At 41.2% G+C, this 21,928-nt stretch overlaps 1 protein-coding gene across 1 annotated transcript; it reads right to left on the bottom strand.

Moving 5' to 3' along the window:
• Positions 1–11,105: 11,105 nt before the first annotated feature.
• Positions 11,106–15,111, bottom strand: LOC141444575 (uncharacterized). The gene is made up of 2 exons (XM_074110141.1): positions 15,027–15,111; positions 11,106–12,604 (listed from the first exon to the last, which is right to left on the bottom strand). Exons 1-2 carry the CDS (start codon positions 15,028–15,030, stop codon positions 12,102–12,104), a joined length of 507 nt encoding a protein of 168 aa, XP_073966242.1. The 5' UTR covers positions 15,031–15,111; the 3' UTR covers positions 11,106–12,101.
• Between the last annotated feature and the right edge of the window lie 6,817 nt (positions 15,112–21,928).

Consider the following 21,928-nt stretch of genomic DNA (forward strand, 5'->3'; position numbering starts at 1 on the left):
CAACAGCACAGCAGCCACAGCAGCCACAGCAACCACAACAGCCACAGCAGCCACAACAGCCAGGAACACCAGGACAACCAGGAAACCTAAGTGGCCCAGGGTACAACCCAAACCAGGGACAGCAACCACAGCAGCCACAACAGCCACAACAGCCACAGCAGCCACAACAGCCACAGCAGCCATCACAATCTGAACAGCAAGGTGACTCAGGACTGCAGTCACAGCAACCACAACAGCCACAGCAGCCACAGCAGCCACAGCAACCACAACAGCCACAGCAGCCACAACAGCCAGGAACACCAGGACAACCAGGAAACCTAAGTGGCCCAGGGTACAACCCAAACCAGGGACAGCAACCACAGCAGCCACAACAGCCACAACAGCCACAGCAGCCACAACAGCCACAGCAGCCATCACAATCTGAACAGCAAGGTGACTCAGGACTGCAGTCACAGCAACCACAACAGCCACAGCAGCCACAGCAGCCACAGCAACCACAACAGCCACAGCAGCCACAACAGCCAGGAACACCAGGACAACCAGGAAACCTAAGTGGCCCAGGGTACAACCCAAACCAGGGACAGCAACCACAGCAGCCACAACAGCCACAACAGCCACAGCAGCCACAACAGCCACAGCAGCCATCACAATCTGAACAGCAAGGTGACTCAGGACTGCAGTCACAGCAACCACAACAGCCACAGCAGCCACAGCAGCCACAGCAACCACAACAGCCACAGCAGCCACAACAGCCAGGAACACCAGGACAACCAGGAAACCTAAGTGGCCCAGGGTACAACCCAAACCAGGGACAGCAACCACAGCAGCCACAACAGCCACAACAGCCACAGCAGCCACAACAGCCACAGCAGCCATCACAATCTGAACAGCAAGGTGACTCAGGACTGCAGTCACAGCAACCACAACAGCCACAGCAGCCACAGCAGCCACAGCAACCACAACAGCCACAGCAGCCACAACAGCCAGGAACACCAGGACAACCAGGAAACCTAAGTGGCCCAGGGTACAACCCAAACCAGGGACAGCAACCACAGCAGCCACAACAGCCACAACAGCCACAGCAGCCACAACAGCCAGGAACACCAGGACAACCAGGAAACCTAAGTGGCCCAGGGTCCAACCCAAACCAGGGACAGCAACCACAGCAGCCACAACAGCCACAACAGCCACAGCAGCCACAACAGCCAGGAACACCAGGACAACCAGGAAACCTAAGTGGCCCAGGGTACAACCCAAACCAGGGACAGCAACCACAGCAGCCACAACAGCCACAACAGCCACAGCAGCCACAACAGCCAGGAACACCAGGACAACCAGGAAACCTAAGTGGCCCAGGGTCCAACCCAAACCAGAGACAGCAACCACAGCAGCCACAACAGCCACAACAGCCACAGCAGCCACAACAGCCAGGAACACCAGGACAACCAGGAAACCTAAGTGGCCCAGGGTACAACCCAAACCAGGGACAGCAACCACAGCAGCCACAACAGCCACAACAGCCACAGCAGCCACAACAGCCAGGAACACCAGGACAACCAGGAAACCTAAGTGGCCCAGGGTACAACCCAAACCAGGGACAGCAACCACAGCAGCCACAACAGCCACAACAGCCACAGCAGCCACAACAGCCAGGAACACCAGGACAACCAGGAAACCTAAGTGGCCCAGGGTCCAACCCAAACCAGGCACAGCAACCACAGCAGCCACAACAGCCACAACAGCCACAGCAGCCACAACAGCCAGGAACACCAGGACAACCAGGAAACCTAAGTGGCCCAGGGTACAACCCAAACCAGGGACAGCAACCACAGCAGCCACAACAGCCACAACAGCCACAGCAGCCACAACAGCCACAGCAGCCATCACAATCTGAACAGCAAGGTGACTCAGGACTGCAGTCACAGCAACCACAACAGCCACAGCAGCCACAGCAGCCACAGCAACCACAACAGCCACAGCAGCCACAACAGCCAGGAACACCAGGACAACCAGGAAACCTAAGTGGCCCAGGGTACAACCCAAACCAGGGACAGCAACCACAGCAGCCACAACAGCCACAACAGCCACAACAGCCACAGCAGCCACAACAGCCAGGAACACCAGGACAACCAGGAAACCTAAGTGGCCCAGGGTCCAACCCAAACCAGGGACAGCAACCACAGCAGCCACAACAGCCACAACAGCCACAGCAGCCACAACAGCCAGGAACACCAGGACAACCAGGAAACCTAAGTGGCCCAGGGTACAACCCAAACCAGGGACAGCAACCACAGCAGCCACAACAGCCACAACAGCCACAGCAGCCACAACAGCCACAGCAGCCATCACAATCTGAACAGCAAGGTGACTCAGGACTGCAGTCACAGCAACCACAACAGCCACAGCAGCCACAGCAGCCACAGCAACCACAACAGCCACAGCAGCCACAACAGCCAGGAACACCAGGACAACCAGGAAACCTAAGTGGCCCAGGGTCCAACCCACAGCAGCCACAACAGCCACAGCAGCCACAGCAGCCACAGCAACCACAACAGCCACAGCAGCCACAACAGCCACAGCAGCCACAACAGCCAGGAACACCAGGACAACCAGGAAACCTAAGTGGCCCAGGGTACAACCCAAACCAGGGACAGCAACCACAGCAGCCACAACAGCCACAACAGCCACAGCAGCCACAACAGCCAGGAACACCAGGACAACCAGGAAACCTAAGTGGCCCAGGGTACAACCCAAACCAGGGACAGCAACCACAGCAGCCACAACAGCCACAACAGCCACAGCAGCCACAACAGCCAGGAACACCAGGACAACCAGGAAACCTAAGTGGCCCAGGGTACAACCCAAACCAGGGACAGCAACCACAGCAGCCACAACAGCCACAACAGCCACAGCAGCCACAACAGCCAGGAACACCAGGACAACCAGGAAACCTAAGTGGCCCAGGGTCCAACCCAAACCAGGGACAGCAACCACAGCAGCCACAACAGCCACAACAGCCACAGCAGCCACAACAGCCAGGAACACCAGGACAACCAGGAAACCTAAGTGGCCCAGGGTACAACCCAAACCAGGGACAGCAACCACAGCAGCCACAACAGCCACAAACACCACAACAGCCACAGCAGCCACAACAGCCAGGAACACCAGGACAACCAGGAAACCTAAGTGGCCCAGGGTCCAACCCAAACCAGGGACAGCAACCACAGCAGCCACAACAGCCACAACAGCCACAGCAGCCACAACAGCCAGGAACACCAGGACAACCAGGAAACCTAAGTGGCCCAGGGTACAACCCAAACCAGGGACAGCAACCACAGCAGCCACAGCAACCACAACAACCACAGCAGCCACAACAGCCACAAACACCACAACAGCCACAGCAGCCACAACAGCCAGGAACACCAGGACAACCAGGAAACCTAAGTGGCCCAGGGTCCAACCCACAGCAGCCAAAGCAGCCACAGCAACCACAACAGCCACAGCAGCCATCACAATCTGAACAGCAAGGTGACTCAGGACTGCAGTCACAGCAACCACAACAGCCACAGCAGCCACAACAGCCACAGCAGCCACAGCAGCCACAGCAACCACAACAGCCACAACAGCCACAACAGCCAGGAACACCAGGACAACCAGGAAACCTAAGTGGCCCAGGGTCCAACCCACAGCAGCCACAACAGCCAGAAACACCAGGACAACCAGGAAACCTAAGTGGCCCAGGGTCCAACCCACAGCAGCCACAACAGCCACAGCAGCCACAGCAGCCACAGCAACCACAACAGCCACAACAGCCACAGCAGCCACAACAGCCAGGAACACCAGGACAACCAGGAAACCTAAGTGGCCCAGGGTACAACCCAACCCAGGGACAGCAACCACAACAGCCACAACAGCCACAACAACCTCTACAGCCAGGGCAACCAGGACACCCAGCCAAACCAGTCAAACCAGGAAGACCATCTGGCGGAAGGGGCAAGATCTGCGTCTGCTATGACGATATTGCTGATATCCCTTGGAACGTTCGCCGTCTCATGGGATTCTAAGTAAGTATATATATACTTTCGAATTTTATCCTGAAGTATGTTACGTATTCGACTAATGCCAACGACTGAGCACGAAATATCGATTTAATCATTTCTAATTATACATTTTATTTATTCATATGGAGCAATGTAAAAAAACATACAAAAAATATACTTTAGTAAATAAATCCTTTATTCGTTTTTATTTATTTTGTTTCATTCACCGCCCTAAAGCCGCCCTATGTACATTAGGTAATCGCCACACTCGGGCCGCTGGTTGGATCTAGAGTTAGAGTTTGCAGGTGGTAGGACCTTGTGCAAGGTCCGCCCGGATTGCTACCACCATCTTGCTCGCTAATCCTGCCGCGAAATAGCAGTGCTTGCATTGTTGTGTTTCGGCGTGGAGAGTAAGACAGCCGGTGAAATTACTGGCACTTGAGGTATCCCATCTTAGGCCTCTAGGTTGGCAACGCATCTGCAATCCCCCTGGTGTTGCAGGTGTCTATGGGTTGTGGTAATCTCTTACCATCAGGTGACCCGCTTGCTCGTTTTCCATCCAGTCGAATAAAAAAAATAAAAAAAAAATCTAGGTACAGTCAACGTGATGATAAGTGATCACTTTTGTAGCTTGTCACTTTAACCCTTTAGTGGGTAACGGCAAGTTACGAAAAGCCAAGTTAACGAAACGTGTAACGACTGTAAATGCGAACAGAGGTAGAATAGTCGAGTTGGCGACTCAATTATACTGTTGTTGGACTACAATACTATCGAACCATCATCTGAATCGTAATTCATGACCCCCTGTAGAAACCTTCATTTCGAATAAAAGTCGTATAGTGCCAACGCATGTTTGCTTGAACGAGGCGAAAGGTTTATTCGTGACACTTAACTGAATGCGAACGTTCTACGATTGGGAGGGAATTTATTCTGACACTTAGGCTGTGCGAACGTTCTACGATGGGTCAGGAATCAAATGGTTCGGATTGTACTTACTTAATCTTGGGCAAAACTAAAAGCGCAGTCGCCCGCTGGTGGCCGTAAGACCATAGAAGCGAAAACACCAGTTTGTTGGTTACATATTAAATATATTATTGACCCGGATAACTCACGTCTTAATGAGGGCTATCGCGTATGAATTCGCCACTAGAGGCGCTAGTGTAGCGTGAGGTCTCCGAAATGTCAAATCTCATAGTTTTTCGGTGAGCTACGCGGGTTTATTTATAATTAGAATAATTTTGTGAATATTTTGCAATATCTGAAATTAATTATGGCAAATATGCGTTCCGGGGCAATGAATGTCTGTGTTTTGAAACAGTTTTGTCTTTCGGAAACCTTTGTCCTCCCTTTTTTTCGAACAAAACGGGGACTATGGAACACTGGCATGCTCGATATTTTTATGGTACGGTTTTAAGTTGTATTAAATATGATTTTAATCTAATAACAGACTTTGAAAGCTATACTTAAAAACCTCACGCAACAGTGCGCCATCAAGTGAGACAAAAAACGATAGCCCTCATTAGCCCGACTTCGGGCTAATCCGTAGCTCTTCCTCTTCGGAGCAACGCTACTCGGCGGCTGTTGCAACACGCGCACTACGCGCCGCCGCTCTGCTCGCGTGACTACCCAACGAAACTGACACCGGCACACAACTACCCGCGTTTTCATCGTCATTTTCATTATAATTGTCAAATGTAGGGTAGAGTAGGGTTCCGAAGAGGAAGGGCTACGGATTAGCCCGAAACATGTCGGGCTAAACTCGATTTAAGTCATGAGTTATCCGAGTCAATATATTTAATATGAGTGAGTCTCACGGTAGTTTCATGTTCAAAATTGTTGGATACAATAAGGATACAATACACCAAATACAATTCACTCGAAGATCTTCACAGAATAGCCCTCAAACATAATACATCTTTATATAGAAACATTGTAAACAAAGTAGGGGAGGGTGATATCAGAGAAGCTGCCCGTCTCCTTTTTAGGGTTCCGGAGCCAAAATGGCAAAAACGGAACCCTTATAGTTTCGCCATGTCTGTCTGTCTGTCTGTCTGTCCGTCCGCGGCTTTGCTCAGGGACAATCAATGCGGATATATATGCCGACAAAATAGTACAATAAAAAATTAAAAAAAATTTTTTTTTAGGCTGCCTCCCATAGGCGTACAGTGGGGGTGATTTTTTTTTTTCATCCAACCCTATAGTGTGGAAAATCGTTGGATTGGTATTTTAAAACCATTAGGAGTTTGCTAAGACGATTTTTCGATTCAGTGATTTGTTTGCGAAATATTCAACTTTAAAGTGCAAATTTTCATAAAAATCGAGCCCCCCCACCCCTCTAAAATCTAAACCGGTTGGTGGAAAATTTGAAAAAAATCAGGATGGTAGTAAGTATATCAAACTTTCAAGGAAAACTATAACGGCTAAGTTTGCTTGAGAATTATTAGTAGTTTATGAGTAAATAGCAGCCTAAGGTATAAAATATACTTACCTAAACAAACCTTAAAGTTCACTGGAACTTACTTCCCAAATTCTAAAATCGCCGGTAAAACATTTGGACATACCTTTTATATCTGTGTCCAGAAATGCGTGGACCAACGCCTGCCTAAGCACCGATCTACCCGGAAACTTCAGTTCTCAGCGGCTTTGGGATGAACCACTCTGTGGACTGGTACGATGGGATAATTTGTACCAAACGTCAACCAGTCTTTCATAGCGTGCTTGGCTCCTCGAGGTTGCTGAGTGGGAATCCGGGCAGTGGCTCCAAGCTCTGCCACCTTCACCGATCGGACCACTTCTGGTAGACCCGGAGATTGTGACACAAAATATTAGATCATTTGTACCAGTATGGCGGTTCTTCACAGGGGTCTAATTACGGAATGACAAAAAAGAAAATGATGGTCATAGCGCTGGCCCAATCGCGTGGGCGATAAATAACGAAAATCAAACTATTTGTTCCATAAAAATGCTTGTATTTTCCGATAGTCGATAAAAAAAGATGAAGGCGGTAGCGTAATGCCATACTTCTCCGGTGAGACTTACAGCCAGCCATACCGACGCGAATACATTGATAAAAAAAAAAAAACAATTCAACCATTAGTACCAGGCTAATTTTTGCGCAGCTAATCATCGTCGAGTAGCCATTCACGAAAATCACCTTTGTTTGAACATATAAAAGCATATAAAAAAATAAAAATCAGCAGAGCATTTTTTCAGTAGAAGTTACAGTGCAAAATTAAAAGTTAAATTTGCGGTATCTCTGAAGTCGAAAAACAATTGGATTCTTTTACATACATATTTTAGGTAGTACATAGGTAAGTATACAGAAAGAATTTCAGGCTGAGGAATTTTTCACAGGGAGCTATAAACGATTGTCATATTTAGGTAAAAATACCTAACTTCTCGTAAAAAAAGTTGTTGGATTATTGTATAATTACAATCTGTATTACCTATTTTCATCATGTGCCAAGTTTCATAGGCGGGATAATTTTTCGTAAGTCTCCATACAACAAATCTTCTCGTAGACTGGAGTAATATTTGATTTACTTAATGTTGACCGGCTTGTCTATAATTAATTCTGACACTACATCGTTGCCTAACAAAATATCAACAGCTGACTTTTCGTAGAACAATGGATCAGCTAAGTCGAAACGCTTATACTGTTCCACAACCTCGGAACCTACCGCAAAACTCGGAACGTCCGATTTACACGGTTTTATGTCGCAAGTAATAATACCATAGTTTTTAACTACTTCGCCGCCTAGTCCAGACACGGTAAACGGACATTTGTTGCGACGTAGGCCCAAACGTTGAGCACAATCTAACGTAATAAACGAGCTTTGAGCACCCAAATCTAGAACTGCACGGCGATTCTGCGGTTGACCCGCGATATCAGCAATTTGTATGCGAGTAGTACCTAACACAACACCATAGTTTGCGTCCTCATTCACGGAATGAAGCGATTCTTTTACCGCGACGTCAGTATGGGCATCGACACTCACGGAGTGCGATGGATTTATCCCGGCTACGCATACGTTAGAGCGAGATGGCTGCGACGTCAGCACGGCTGACGACGCACCTGCGTCAAAAAGGGGCGGCTGCGGCGTCAGCACGGCTGACGGCACACCCGCGTCGCGATGAAGCAAATAATGGTGAGGCGAAGAGCATACTCCACAAGTCATGTAGCTTCTGCACTCAGAAGAATCATGACTAGATTTTAAGCAATTCGTGCATAATTTTAAGGCGTTGACACGGTCAATCCTATCCTGAACTAACAGTTTACGAAACTGTTCGCACCGGTAAATCATATAATTTAAATTACAATGCACGCATAAATGAGTGTCGTTTCGAGTTGTAGTCAAGCCAAATTTAGGCAAAACCTGGGGAGATCGTGAATTTTTATAATACATGTTATTCGATTGAGTAGGCTTATAACTCGGTTGCGGTGTACTAAATTTGTTTAGAATAAAACCAGATTTTGTTTTGTTTTGAGTTGACGAAGAAGCGGTCCAGGAGCTAGTACTCGGGAAAGTATTTTCGAGTACTTTATTTTGTTTATTTACGATATCAATGAGTTCTTTGAAAGTCGGCAACTCGTTTTGATCCCGGCTTTCTTCGAATAACTTTCGCGTGTGGCTATCGAGCCCGCGTAAGGCAATATGGCAGAATAGGTAGTCATCTAAATCTCGAATTTTCAATGCTTTAATAGCTTTCAATGAATGGTCAAAAGTTTCAATAAACGAAGTCAAATTCGCGACACTATCTTTTGTCAGCAGGGTAAAACCCAGCATTCGGTCTAAATATCTCCCGGTCAATGCCCTTTGATCATGATACTGTCTAATAAACTTTGCCACACTACGGCATAGTTATTAGCAGTGATCGGAAGATTTTTTACCATATTTAGTGCGGAACCCTTCACACATGACAACAGATAGTGAAATTTGTCGATGTCATCGAAGCTACGATTATGTACTAAAGACACGAAAGTATCGTAGAACGTCGTCCAATTTTCAATCTGACCATCGAATTCGATCAAAGTAAGCTTAGGCAATGACGGCCTACCTAAATTGCTCTCATTATTTGTTTGACGTAAATTCGCCGACTGCTCCTGGTTTAACTTTTCACAGTTCAAAGCTACTCGTTTGCACGCATAAAATAAATCGTCAAAACTCTCTAGTACGCTTGTCGAGGGCTTAGAATCTGGTGACTGTTGCAATTCAAGTACAACAATATTCATAACAATATTTTCGAAGTCGCTACGAGCGTCGTCGAGTTCTGAATACTGTACCAAAAATCTCTGCACCGAATCTAAGCTATCCATTCTAAGTGTTTTGGATAAATCATAAGCCTTTTGAACCTTACTGAACAGATATTCTTTTTTCAAATTTAAAATTTTTAATTGTGATTCACAATCTTCACCCTCTATTATTGGCGCCATTTTTAAATTCTGTCACGGACAAATTAATTACAATGGACTTGCCAACTTGAAACAAAAAAAAAGTGAACTCGCCCATGTGCAATTGCACACGTGAAAAAAATGATTTTAGATGTTTATTTTACAGAAATATGACGTGAATACGATTCACGGTATAATGGGCAAGAGAATAGTGTAACTTTTGAATAGAAAATTCGGATCGGAGGTCAAAAAATGTGGCGTCACGGAACCACGTAAAGAAAAGTTTTCGAAGCAAATGGACTGTATGAGGAGAAACTGGCTAAGTTTAGAATGACCTAAAAAACTGGACACAGAAAGATGGGCTTTCTGTTAATACTGCCTTTATCATTCCAGATTAATTACAAAAGACTCACCATGCCTTTCCTCTACGATAGCGAACCCGTCGAAAGTTTTCAGCAGTCCAGGCTTAGGTCAAATCTAAATGTCTTAAAAAAAGTCACACCTACGCACTGATTACACAAAATAATATTCTTTAATACATCACAACTAAAATGTTCTCTTGATGTAGTAGGTTTTAATTAATTAATAAAATATTGAATTAAAATGTGCCTTCTCTTCTTCTGGCGAGTTCAAATTGACACTAGTTGCGCGCGCAGACCATCGCCAATACCTTCGTAGGCTGCGTTCCGTTTCAGTCAGACTTAGCGCAGCGCTTTTGCAAATTAAAACTAGAATAAAAACGGCGATATATCGAACAATGTCTAAGTTCGATATTTAAAAAACGTCTGAACCGATTTTGATAAAAATGTCTAGGAACCATCGCTAGAAAACCTGTTTTAAAATATAAAACTGCATTTAAATCGGTTCACCCATTTAAGAACTACAGTGCCACAGACAGACACAAACACATATATATACACAAACTTATAAACAAGCCCTCGAAGGTCGAGGGTTAAAAAGCGGCAGTCAGGGACCCGTATTGAAAAACTCTCGGCGAATATTATATAACTAGCGACCCGCCCCGGCTTCGCACGGACAAAGTAAAAAAAAAACGCCAAAGTGCGAGTCGGACTTTCGTACGAAGGGTTCCGTACCTATACAATACCACAGAATAAGTAATAGTACAAATACAGAAGCTTCTGTGCCGTACAAAAGTGACGTTTAGGCATAAGAATCGTGCCTACTTTATGCTTCTCTGTCTACCGCATAATTCGTATTCATTCGAACGCGGCACGTGTAGTGCTTGGGTTGCTACTTGTTGCTACTCCCGGAATACACTAGTGAAGGTTAGAAATGTCATCATCGTCAGATGTCTTTTGAGCATAGTTGCACAAAATTCATAATTAAATTAAATGAAATTTACTGCGTATGAACTAAGGTACAGATGATTAGGTTCATATTGCTTAACGTTACTTTTGTGATGGCAGCCACATTGTATATGTTTTTTTTTGTGTCAAAATTCTATTTTCCAAGCCACTTGATACCCATATGGAACGGATTGAAAAGAAATACGCAATAGGCAATTTTTGATGGAAATCATTTTGGATAAAAAAAAATATACCTACTACAACTTTTCACATTTTAACGTAGGTACGTTACTGTGGTAAAATGCAGAATCTTATTGCTTTATTCTTCAACAGGTTAATACGTAATAAAATAAGACGACAAGTAGGTAATGTTAACATGCAATTATTCATTTTATTTACAGTCCGTCTTTTTTTACACACCTGACAGGGTGTGGTGTGTTTTTAGGGCACCTGCGGACAAACAGACGCGGTCTTAAGTATCTAAAAGGTATGTTTTGACACTGCATCAGCAAATATAAAAATACATAGTCGTAGGGCCTAGGCCCTAGGCCATAAAGTATGTATGAAAATCCATTACTGTCCGCTGCTCAAAGTTTTTAAATTTGCTTACTAACATTAAATTGACAAAGGAAAAATTACGAACAGCCAACCACCACTACTCTGTAAGCATTTGCGATACTGCGATGCGATGCGATGCGATGCGATGCGATGCGAAGCGACGCGACGCGACGCGACAGGACGCGATGCGATGCAATGCGATGCGATGCGATGCGATGCGATGCGATTGATGGATGAATGGATGAAATATTTTCTCACATTGTTTGAGAAAAGCACTATACAAACCTCGGCCAGAACAGGGATGGTTGGACCCGAACTCGTCCATCAATCCCTTACTTCATGGCCCCCTTTAATTTGTAACTTTATTTTATTTTTAGTATTTTGTTGTTATAGCGGCCACAGTAATACCTAATCTGTGAAAATTTCGAGTGTCTAACTTTTACGGCTTCAGAGATAGAGCCCTGTGACAGACGGACGGACAGACAGACAGAGACAGACAGTGGAGTCTCAGTAATAGGGTCCCGTTGGCACCCTTTGGGTACGGAACCCTAAAAAGAGTGCTATCTTCGCCGAAAAACCGCTTTGCAGTTTGGACAAAATATTTGTAAGTTGTTATTTTTGTAAACTGTGGCTTAATAATAATAAATAAAAATAAAAAAAATCTACCCCGTGTTTTTCGATAGATTTCATGTTGTGTCAATCCTACGTTTTAAATAAACTAAATGCTTAAAATAAACGTGAACTTTTTTTGCTAAAGTTCGGCTGTAGACTTAATATTGAAACTATTTTGGATACAAGTAATTTTTAATCCAGTGCATATTCGGCTGCGGCCTTTTCTGAATTATTTATAATATTATCAATTTTTTGTCGCGTTATAAACAAATTCTTTCTTAATTTGAAAATGATTTCGTTTGCAGTGTCCTCCTTGATATCCGGGAATTCAGTTTTCATTCTATCTTTGATTTCTACGAACGTCGTATCCGGTAAGCCGTCTTGGATTTCTTCTTTCGCCTCAAACGTCAAATTCTTCTGTTGTAATTCAACTGTTTCCCTCAAATCGTTAGCAAAATTGATTAGGAATTCTTCTAAAGTTATTTTAATTTTCTCCATGTCGTCTATGGTTAGATTTTTGTATTGAGTGTTTACGTAGTCCGCCATAATGTTTTTAAAATTCTGGATGTAGGAGACGACATTTACTGTTTTTTGAATTTCCTCCTCTACGTTGTCTGTGGTTGCTTCTGTTTGTTTGTCTTCAAGCGGCAAGCATGTCCCGTAGTTAAATATTAATACAAGAAGAATTAGTCTTTCTGGAATGAGAAAAAAAATACTAAGATATATATAACTGCAAAGACTAAACAGAAAGCTGCGGAAACTTAAAACTTTCCCGGGATACAAGTTAGCCAATTTAAACCTATCAAGACAGCGTAGGTATCTAATAACACCATATAGTCTTTCAAATTATTTAATTCAAACAAACACCGATAATATAATAATAATACAATTATCAAACACGGAACACACGCGCGCCAAGGAGGCTCAAGGAACAATGTCGAAATGGCCACGTCAAACGCCATAGGGAAGTGACCAATGCGACCGAAAGCCAGTGATGTCCCTTATTTATTTTTTTAATTTCTTTTTGTCTTTACGCTTCATACGATTCACAACCGCAATGACACATACTTTTTTATTTGTACCTACTTAATAATATTGTTGTGTCTTGTGTTGTGAATAAATGTATTTTCTTTCTTTATTTCTTTAATCGATGGATTTCCGCCTGAAGGTCGCATCGAGAGATTAATATTCGATATAGAGTGATTAACACTAAGTTAAGATTTTTATTTCCTATACATTCTCTATATTATAATTTTATCGGTGGGGTTATATCATCTCAGTGTACTTTAAACTCGTGGTTTGACATTTAACTAACTAACTAACAAACTAACTAATTTGGCTCAGGGACCCAAAGAGGGTCTTGGCCTCCGAAACGAGAGCACGCCATCTGTCCCGATCGTGCGCAGCCTCTTGCCAGTCGTCGACTTGGAGACGCCGCAGATCCGCCTGGCTGGACACTGTCTTCCCACACACACATTTGCCACTAATAAATAACCCTAATGATTTATCTTACTTATTATTTTTAATATTTTAAACGCGAAAGTTTGTATGGATGGATGTTTGTTGGATGTATGTTCGTTACTCTTTCACGCAAAAACTACAAAACGGATTTAAATGAAATTTGGCACACTGGTAATATATACCCTGGCTGGCATAGGCTACTTTTTATCCCGATATTCCTACGGGATAGGGATAAAATCTCGAAATAATAACCACTGGGTTTAGAATCATGAAATTTGGTATGTAGGTAGCTGAACATCTGAAATAACACATAAGCTACTCTTTATCCCGCCCGATATTCCCACGGGAATGACACAACCTCAATGTAGACCACGATCTAAATTTAGGGGATTCCCGGAGGAATTTTGTAACTATTTGATCGAATAGTTTAGGCGTGCGAAGCCGCGGGTAAACCCTGTTTGATTTAATACAATGTAAAAATGTCATGTCACTTATTAAGTAGAGCGCATAACACGTCGGTACCATTCAAAAGAAGTCGTGTGTTCAGTACTTTAATTATGAACTTTCGGCGAACACACACACACACACACACAGGATAGATGACCTAATATGTGTACATCTACGAGGCTTATTTATTTATTTGTTACTCTCTATATTGATTAGTTATTATAAAATACTGTTACTTATAATATAATATTGTCAATAAGTGTTAAAAATGTTGGAGGAGTGGAGCGTTCTAACACAGGCTTTTTAGCCTAAAGGGACGCCCCAGGTACCTACTGTAAACCTACTTACTTATAAATATGAAATAAAGATATTTATTGATTTTTTGAGTCTTTATTAACTGCACTTTACACTTGAGGAAGCAACACAAGTACAGTCGAACAAATTGAATAATGACCCAATTATTTTTATTTTTTTATTTTAATGGTTTTATTTGGTCGATTTTTCCATATATGTATAAGTACTCGGTTTGGATAGGTATTAAACTAAATGTAAACAAAACAACGTCAATTGGTGCCTTTAAATATTGAAATCCCCCATTAAACTAAGTATCTAAACATTTACATTTCTGTATTGAAATGCTAAACTAGTGTGTTTAGTTTGTATTACAATGATAGATAAGTAAAATGTTTAAAATCCTTGAATGTAGGTACCAAATCGGGCAGCTGAAGTTTGTTTACATTTAGTTACATACCTATCCAAACCAAGTATAGATATGCTCGAGATTTATTGTCATTTAGTACAATATGAAAAATTGACGATTCGTAATTATAAGTCCTAGTAGAAAAATACCACTTTGAAAACTCAACAAGGAAAACTGCCCTACCCATCCTGAATATCGTCAAAAATTTAATCTTATCCATGGTAAAATTGACGAAGGAGATTGACAAGATTTGAACTAAGTAAATGCTGCCCAGAATACACCTCCAACGAGTTGTTTTAGTTTCTATTAGAAAAATGTATACCGATCCGTAGCAATATCAGGATAAAGAATAGCCTATGTGTCCAGGCATCAAGATATCTACATTATCAAATTTAATTTCACCCAAACCCGTCCACCGTTTTCGCCTGAAGGAGTCACAAATTCACTTACACATACAAACTTTCGAATTTATAATATAAGTAGGTTTATTTTAGACTAAAATGACTCACTCATGTTTGTAATGAACGTTATCACTGCACCGTTTCGGCTCAAAAGGCGAACTGAGCTATACAACGCGCACAATAATCTGTAAATCATTATGCAACATGCAGCAATCGGGCTTTGCATGAAGATATTATAGGTAAAAAGCTTAAGTAAATGACCTGTTGTATGTAGTAGGGTAGTAGTAACGTGACGGTATAGATAAGTCGAAGTTCCATATTCAAAAAACCGGCCAAGCAAACCAAAATTAAGCAACTTCTAAGTTGCTGTGTATTTATATTAGAAGTTTTTTGTACTGATCGTTCAAAGGCTAACTGGCAGAGATCCCTTCAGGGATAAGTTCGCCTTTGTACTTAACACTTTTTTTTCTGTAACCTTTTTTTTTCCTTTTTGAACAATAAAGAGTATAAACAAACAAACAATGTAGCGTGGAAATACTTTTTAATATAACGACTTTTTAGTCTACCCGTGACCAAGGCCACTGCATGTAATGTGGCCGAAACGTCGAGGTAAATATTACTCGTGTGTGTTATCGTGATAAGTCCCGTTGGTGGTATTTTGAAAGAACACTTTTTAATGACTACACTCCTATTTAATATTTTGTTTTAGTTTCAATGATTTACTTAATTGCGTGTAGGTAAATAGGCATAATTGAATTTTTAAAAACATAATAAATCCAATGTTTAAATAAAAAAATGCTACATGTTCCTTATAGCATAAAGTCGTCCACATAAATTGTCGGATCTACAATGCAAATAACAACTTTGTGGTGTGCTGTGGTCAGGCCAACATAATTCCACAAAACATTAAGATCTTCAGAGTTCTTCAGCTTATCTTGGACAACATACTGACACATATTCGAACATACATTCACACACGCACTACTCGGACAAGGATGTTATTATATATACGGTACCTAGTGAATAATGTTTTGCGATCGTATTTTTGTCGGAAAATTTCGTAGTTACCTTGTTTTACCAATTAGCTTATACTTGGTTTGAATAGGTATTTAACAAAATGTAAACAAACTTTAGCTGCTAAATTTGGTACATTCAATGATTTTAAACATTTTACTTATCTATCATTGTAATACAAACTAAACTAGTGTAAGTATTTCAATACAGAAATGTAAATGTCTAGATAGTTTTACTTGGTTTGAATAGGTATTTAACAAAATGTAAACAAACTTTAGCTGCTAAATTTGGTACATTCAATGATTTTAAACATTTTACTTATCTATCATTGTAATACAAACTAAACTAGTGTAATTCAATACAGAAATGTAAATGTTTAGATAGTTTTACTTGGTTTGAATAGGTATTTACAAAATGTAAACAAACTTTAGCTGCTAAATTTGGTACATTCAATGATTTTAAACATTTTACTTATCTATCATTGTAATACAAACTAAACTAGTGTAATTCAATACAGAAATGTAAATGTTTAGATAGTTTAATGGGGGATTTCAATATTTAAGACACCAATTGACGTTGTTTTGTTTACATTTAGTTAAATAACTATCCAAACCAAGTATAAGTAATTATGTTATCCGACAAAGTACTACGGAAAAACATTAAGCCATGCCGCAGATGAATGCACGTCAGGGACGGTGACTCAACGGGGTCACGCCGTTTTATCACCTAATTAGTTGTAATTATTGTGTTTTTACCCGACTGCCCGATGGAGGGTTATGTTTTTCAAGTGTATATATGTATGTGGGTAGGTATGTGCAGGTCTTTGGTCCTCGCTGCAGCCTAAACGGCTGGACGGATTGGAACATATGAGGTATCATTGGATCTGTCATAACTGTCGGAGTGACAGTAGGGTATGTAATATTTCAATATGGCGTCCGCGAAAATAAATATGGCGGAGGAATAAAAAAAAGGACAGTGTCAGGACAGGACCCCTTACCAAGAATGATTGAGCTGGTTACGATTTAAAGTAGCTCCAGCCTCCTGAGACCCGACGTAAAATTTCTGTTTTCACAATTTGAACCGAACATCAAGAAAATAAAGTTCAAATTTTTTTTTTTTTATATCCTCAAGCTATATTATCTACTTTGTGTCCTCAAGTAAGGACCGGGGGACCCAGGAGGCTAGACCACTAGACTTATTTTCTTCCTTTTAGTTTTTAAGGCCGTCGGGTTTTTTGATTATTAAAATTTAATGTTTTTATCTATATCCTATCGCACTATCCTACAATCCCATCCCATACCTCTAATTTTATTGTTTATAAACGCGAAAGTTTGTATGGATGGATGGAGACGGATGTTTGTTATACTCTTTCACGCAAAAACCGCCGATCGGAATGAGGGGTATCGCGTATGAATTCGCCACTAGAGGCGCTAGTGTAGCGTGAGGTCTCCAAAATGTCAAATCTCATAGTGTTTGGGTGAGCTACGCGGGTTTATTTATAATTAGAATAATTTTGTGAATATTTTGCAATATCTGAAATTAATTATGGCAAATATGCGTTCCGGGGCAATGAATGTCTGTGTTTTGAGACAGTTTTGTCTTTCAGAAACCTTTGTCCTCCCTTTTTTCCGAACAAAGCGGGGACTATGCAACACTGTGGCATGCTCGATATTTTTATGGTACGGTTTTAAGGTGTATTAAATATGATTTTAATCTAAACTTTGTTTTCACGCCCGTAATAACAGACTTTGAAAGCCATACCAAAAAACCTCACGCAACAGTGCGCCATCTAGTGAGCCAAAAAACGATAGCCCTCATTGCATTAAATTTGGCATACAGGTAATATATACCCTGCATTAACATATAAGCTACTTTTTATTCCGAAATAATGTATGGTTCTTGTGGGATCAAAGAAATTTTAAACTACATACTAATACTGCGCGAGCGAAGCCGCAGGCAAAACCTAGTTTATACTACTATTATTAAGAGGTGAAGTAAGTTTGTGAGGTTGTACCTAGGGGGTAATCTTTGGATCTACTAAACCGATTTTGATAAAATTCGGTTTACAGATAGTTTAAGTCCCGCAGAAGAACATAATGATAGTGTTTATCCCGGAAAATAGCATAGTTCCCGTGGGATAGCGATAAATGAAGTCGCGAATGAGTCGCGGGCCACACCTAGTGAATTATACCTATGTATGTTAGTAGTCTTTAACTTTTAAGGTATCTATTCATTGCATGGGCAGTGTTGCCTCAAATAAATGGTTTTATAAACCCCCGACGCAAAAAGAATAATAAGTTTGGGGTGTAATAAGTTTGACCGCTATGTGTGTCTGTGTGTGGCACCGTAGCTCTTAACGGGTGGACCGATTTGAATGCGGTTTTTTTTATTTGAAATCAAGTTTTTTATCAAAATTGGTTTAGCCTTTTTGAGATATTGAAGTTTGAAGTGACAAAGTCGGGGTTTTCTAACTTTTTAGGGTTCCGTAGCCAAAATCGCAAAAACGGAACCCTTATAGTTTCGCCATGTCTGTCAGTCTGTCCGTCCGTCCGCGGCTTTGCTCAGGGACTATCAATGCAAACTATAACGGCCAAGTTTGCTTTAAAATTATTAGTAGTTTATGAGTTGTAAATAGCAGCCTAAGGTATAAAATATACCTAAACTTGAAAGATTCCGTATAAAATACGACATCCTTAGAAAAATATTACTTATTTTTTTCGTAACTTATGCAGCCAAAAATTGCATAGAATTTCATTTTGCGGAAAATATTTTAATTATTATTATTACCATGGGACAGAAAGCTAGAAGTGGTGAAAAAGATTGCGATTCCAAGTGTCTTAGAGAATAAGGCCTTTGTATGCAATATGTTAATTATTTAACTGAAAACCAAAACTCCAACTGTTTTTTTAGGGTTCCGTACCCAAGTGGTAAACACGGAAACCCTATTACTAAGACTTCGCTGTCCATCCGTCCGTCCATCCGTCTGTTACCGCTGTACCTCATGGACCGTGATAGTTAGACAGTTTTCAGTGAAAACTTTTCACTTTTCACTAAATTTTCACAGATTATCTCTTACCATCAGGAGACCCACTTGCTCGTTTTCCATCCAGTCGAATAATAAAAAAAAACTGTGGCGACTATAACAACAAATACTAAAACCAGAATAAAATAAATATTTAAGCGGCGCTCCCATACAACAAACGAGATGTTTTTGCCGTTTTTTGCTAATGCCTAATGAATATTGTAAATAAATGGTACGGAACCCTTCGTGCGTGAGTCCGACTCGCACTTGGCCGGTTTTTTATTAAACGTTGATTAAGTATACCTACTTACAAATCCATACTTATATATTATAAACTAGCTGTTGCCCGCGGCTTCGCTCGCGTTAAATATGGGGTAACACATTTTAGAATTTAAAAATCAACCTAGATGATCATAATTCGTTAAACTTTGAACCCCTGTTTCACATCTTTAGGTCAGGGGTGTAATTCTAGAAAACCCACGTGCTTCTTTTGCCCGCGACTTCGTACCTACGCGGCATAGGATTGTTCCCGCAGGATAGGAATAAGTGAATTCAAGAGAAAACCACACTGTCCGCGATTGAATTGAAACAGGCTTCTATTATTTCGGGTATCGATTTTTAAAAAGCTTTTACTGATAGTTTTTTTATTAATCCGCTCAGTTTTTCCAGAGATTCCCCAAACAACCAAGAAGCAGACAAATTTAAATATTTCCTTTTCCCATGGGAATTTCGAAAAATCCTTACTTAGTGCACTCCTATGATACTTTATCTACATGTGTGCCAAATTTAGGTCTGTCAGCCTGTCCTGTCACAGTATACTGTTTTACAGGTATGGATAAATTTTGTTACGTAATGAGTTGATTGGTTTAGCGTAGGTACTTAATGTGTCCTCCTAACCGTTAAGGAGTTATACCTTCCATCATCAGCTCACCTGAATAACCAGAAAGAATACAACTAAAGGTCTACCTATACGTGCATATGATGTTTAAAGAAACTTCCTCTAACTCCTAACCGTTAAGGAGTTTAACCTTCCATCATCAGCTCATCAACATGAGATGATGTCTGTCAGACGCAAATACTTCAATAACTCGAGATAATTATATAAAAAACGTAATGCGTGCCTACAAAATTTGAGGGTTGCCCTCGATTTCCCTGAGATTCCGTCATCAGATTCTGATTTGGTGACAATGGGACTACCTCAGGAGTAGATATTATTTCGAATAAAAAAATATTTAAAAAATCGATCCACAATTGAGCGAGAAATCGGTGAACTAACATAAAAAAATATATATCGGAATGCATAACCTCCTCATTTTTTCGAAGTCGGTTAAAGAGCTTTTTGCAGCGTACGTGCAGTATAAAATTTTGAATTTTGAAATTTTAGCTTTCTACAACCAGTAAAACGCAAAATCCTGTTTTTTTCCGTTCCCATAAAAAAAACGGGAAATGCTCTGTTAATGCTCCCCTACACTCCCCAAGGAACACACTTGCCAAGTTTCAGCTATCTACGACCAGTAAAAAGAAAAATCCCGTTTTTCCCTGTTCTCGTGTGAATTTTGGACAGGCCTCTCTCAGTGCTCCTCTACATTGCCGAATTTCAGCTTTCTACCAGTAAAACGAAAAGTCCCATTTTTTCCCTTTCCCGTGAGAATTTCGGCAAATTATCTCTTAATCGTTCCACAATAATACTAATGCTGTTTAATGTAAAATTGCAATAATACTAACGATAAATCCTGTTTTTTCCTAAAACCTCCCCAAGGAACCTAAATGCCAAATTTGAGTTTTCTGCGATCAGTAAAACGAAATATCCCGTATTTTCCCGTTCCCGTTGGAATTTTGGAAAGTCCTCTCTTAACGCTCTTCTACAATCCCCAAGCAACCTACATGCCGAATTTCAGCTTTCTAGGACCATTAAAATGAAAGATCCTGTTTTTTCCCCTTTCCCGTGGGAGTTTCGGGAAATTATTTATTAATGGTTTTCTTCGCTTCTCAAGCAACTTACATGCCAAATTGCGGCCTTCTGCGACCAGTAAAACGAAAAATCCCATTTTTCCCGTTCCCGTCAGAACTTCGGGAAATCCTTTTGTAGTGTTCCCCTACACTCCTCAAGGAACCTAAGTATATGCAAAATATCAGTTTTCTAGGAACAGTAAAATGAAAAATCGATCCCGTTAAACTGAATATAAATCACGTTTTTTCCTTATCCCGTGGGAATTTCCCAAATTCCTTAAAACTTTTTTACTATTATAATCACCTACTTCTATGCCAAATTTGAAGAGTCTAGTTATTATAGTTCATAGAATTCAGTTAAACTGAATATGTAAATCCCGTTTTTTCCTTATCCCTTGGGAATTTTCAAAAATCCTGAAATCGATGTTTTAATTAATGTAATACCTACTTGTGAATCAAATTTGAAGTCTAGTTATTACAGTTACTGAGATAGGGTCACTCGGAATCGAATATATAAATCCCGTTTTTTCCCGTTACCGTTAGAATTTCCAAAAATCCTTCCTTAGTGGATGCCTACATTGTATAAGGTATCTATGTGCAAAATTTCAAGTCTCTAGGTCCAGTGGTTTGGGCTGTGCGTTGAAATATCAACGATTGCTTTTCGATTGACTTTGTTACCACATTACCCCCTTTCAGGGGTTGAATTCTCAAAAAACCTGAAACACGTGTTTACTTATTTGTTGTTAAGAATACTCCTGTGAAGTTTCGAATAAAATAGTCTAACTAATCTTGTTTCCCCATACTAATTTTGGACCCCCATTTCACCCCCTTAGAGGGTGAATTTTGAAAAATCCTTTCTTAGTGCACCCCTAGACCTTAAAAGGAACCTACGTGCTAAATTTGAAATCCCTAGAACCAGTGGTTTGGGCTGTGCGTTGATACATCAGTCAATCACTTTTGCCTTTTATATATATAGATGTGAAAGTGTGTGTGTTTGTATGTGTCCGTCTTTCACGTCGAAACG

Source organism: Choristoneura fumiferana, chromosome 30, assembly GCF_025370935.1.
Source record: "Choristoneura fumiferana chromosome 30, NRCan_CFum_1, whole genome shotgun sequence".
Taxonomy (NCBI): Eukaryota; Metazoa; Arthropoda; class Insecta; order Lepidoptera; family Tortricidae; genus Choristoneura; species Choristoneura fumiferana.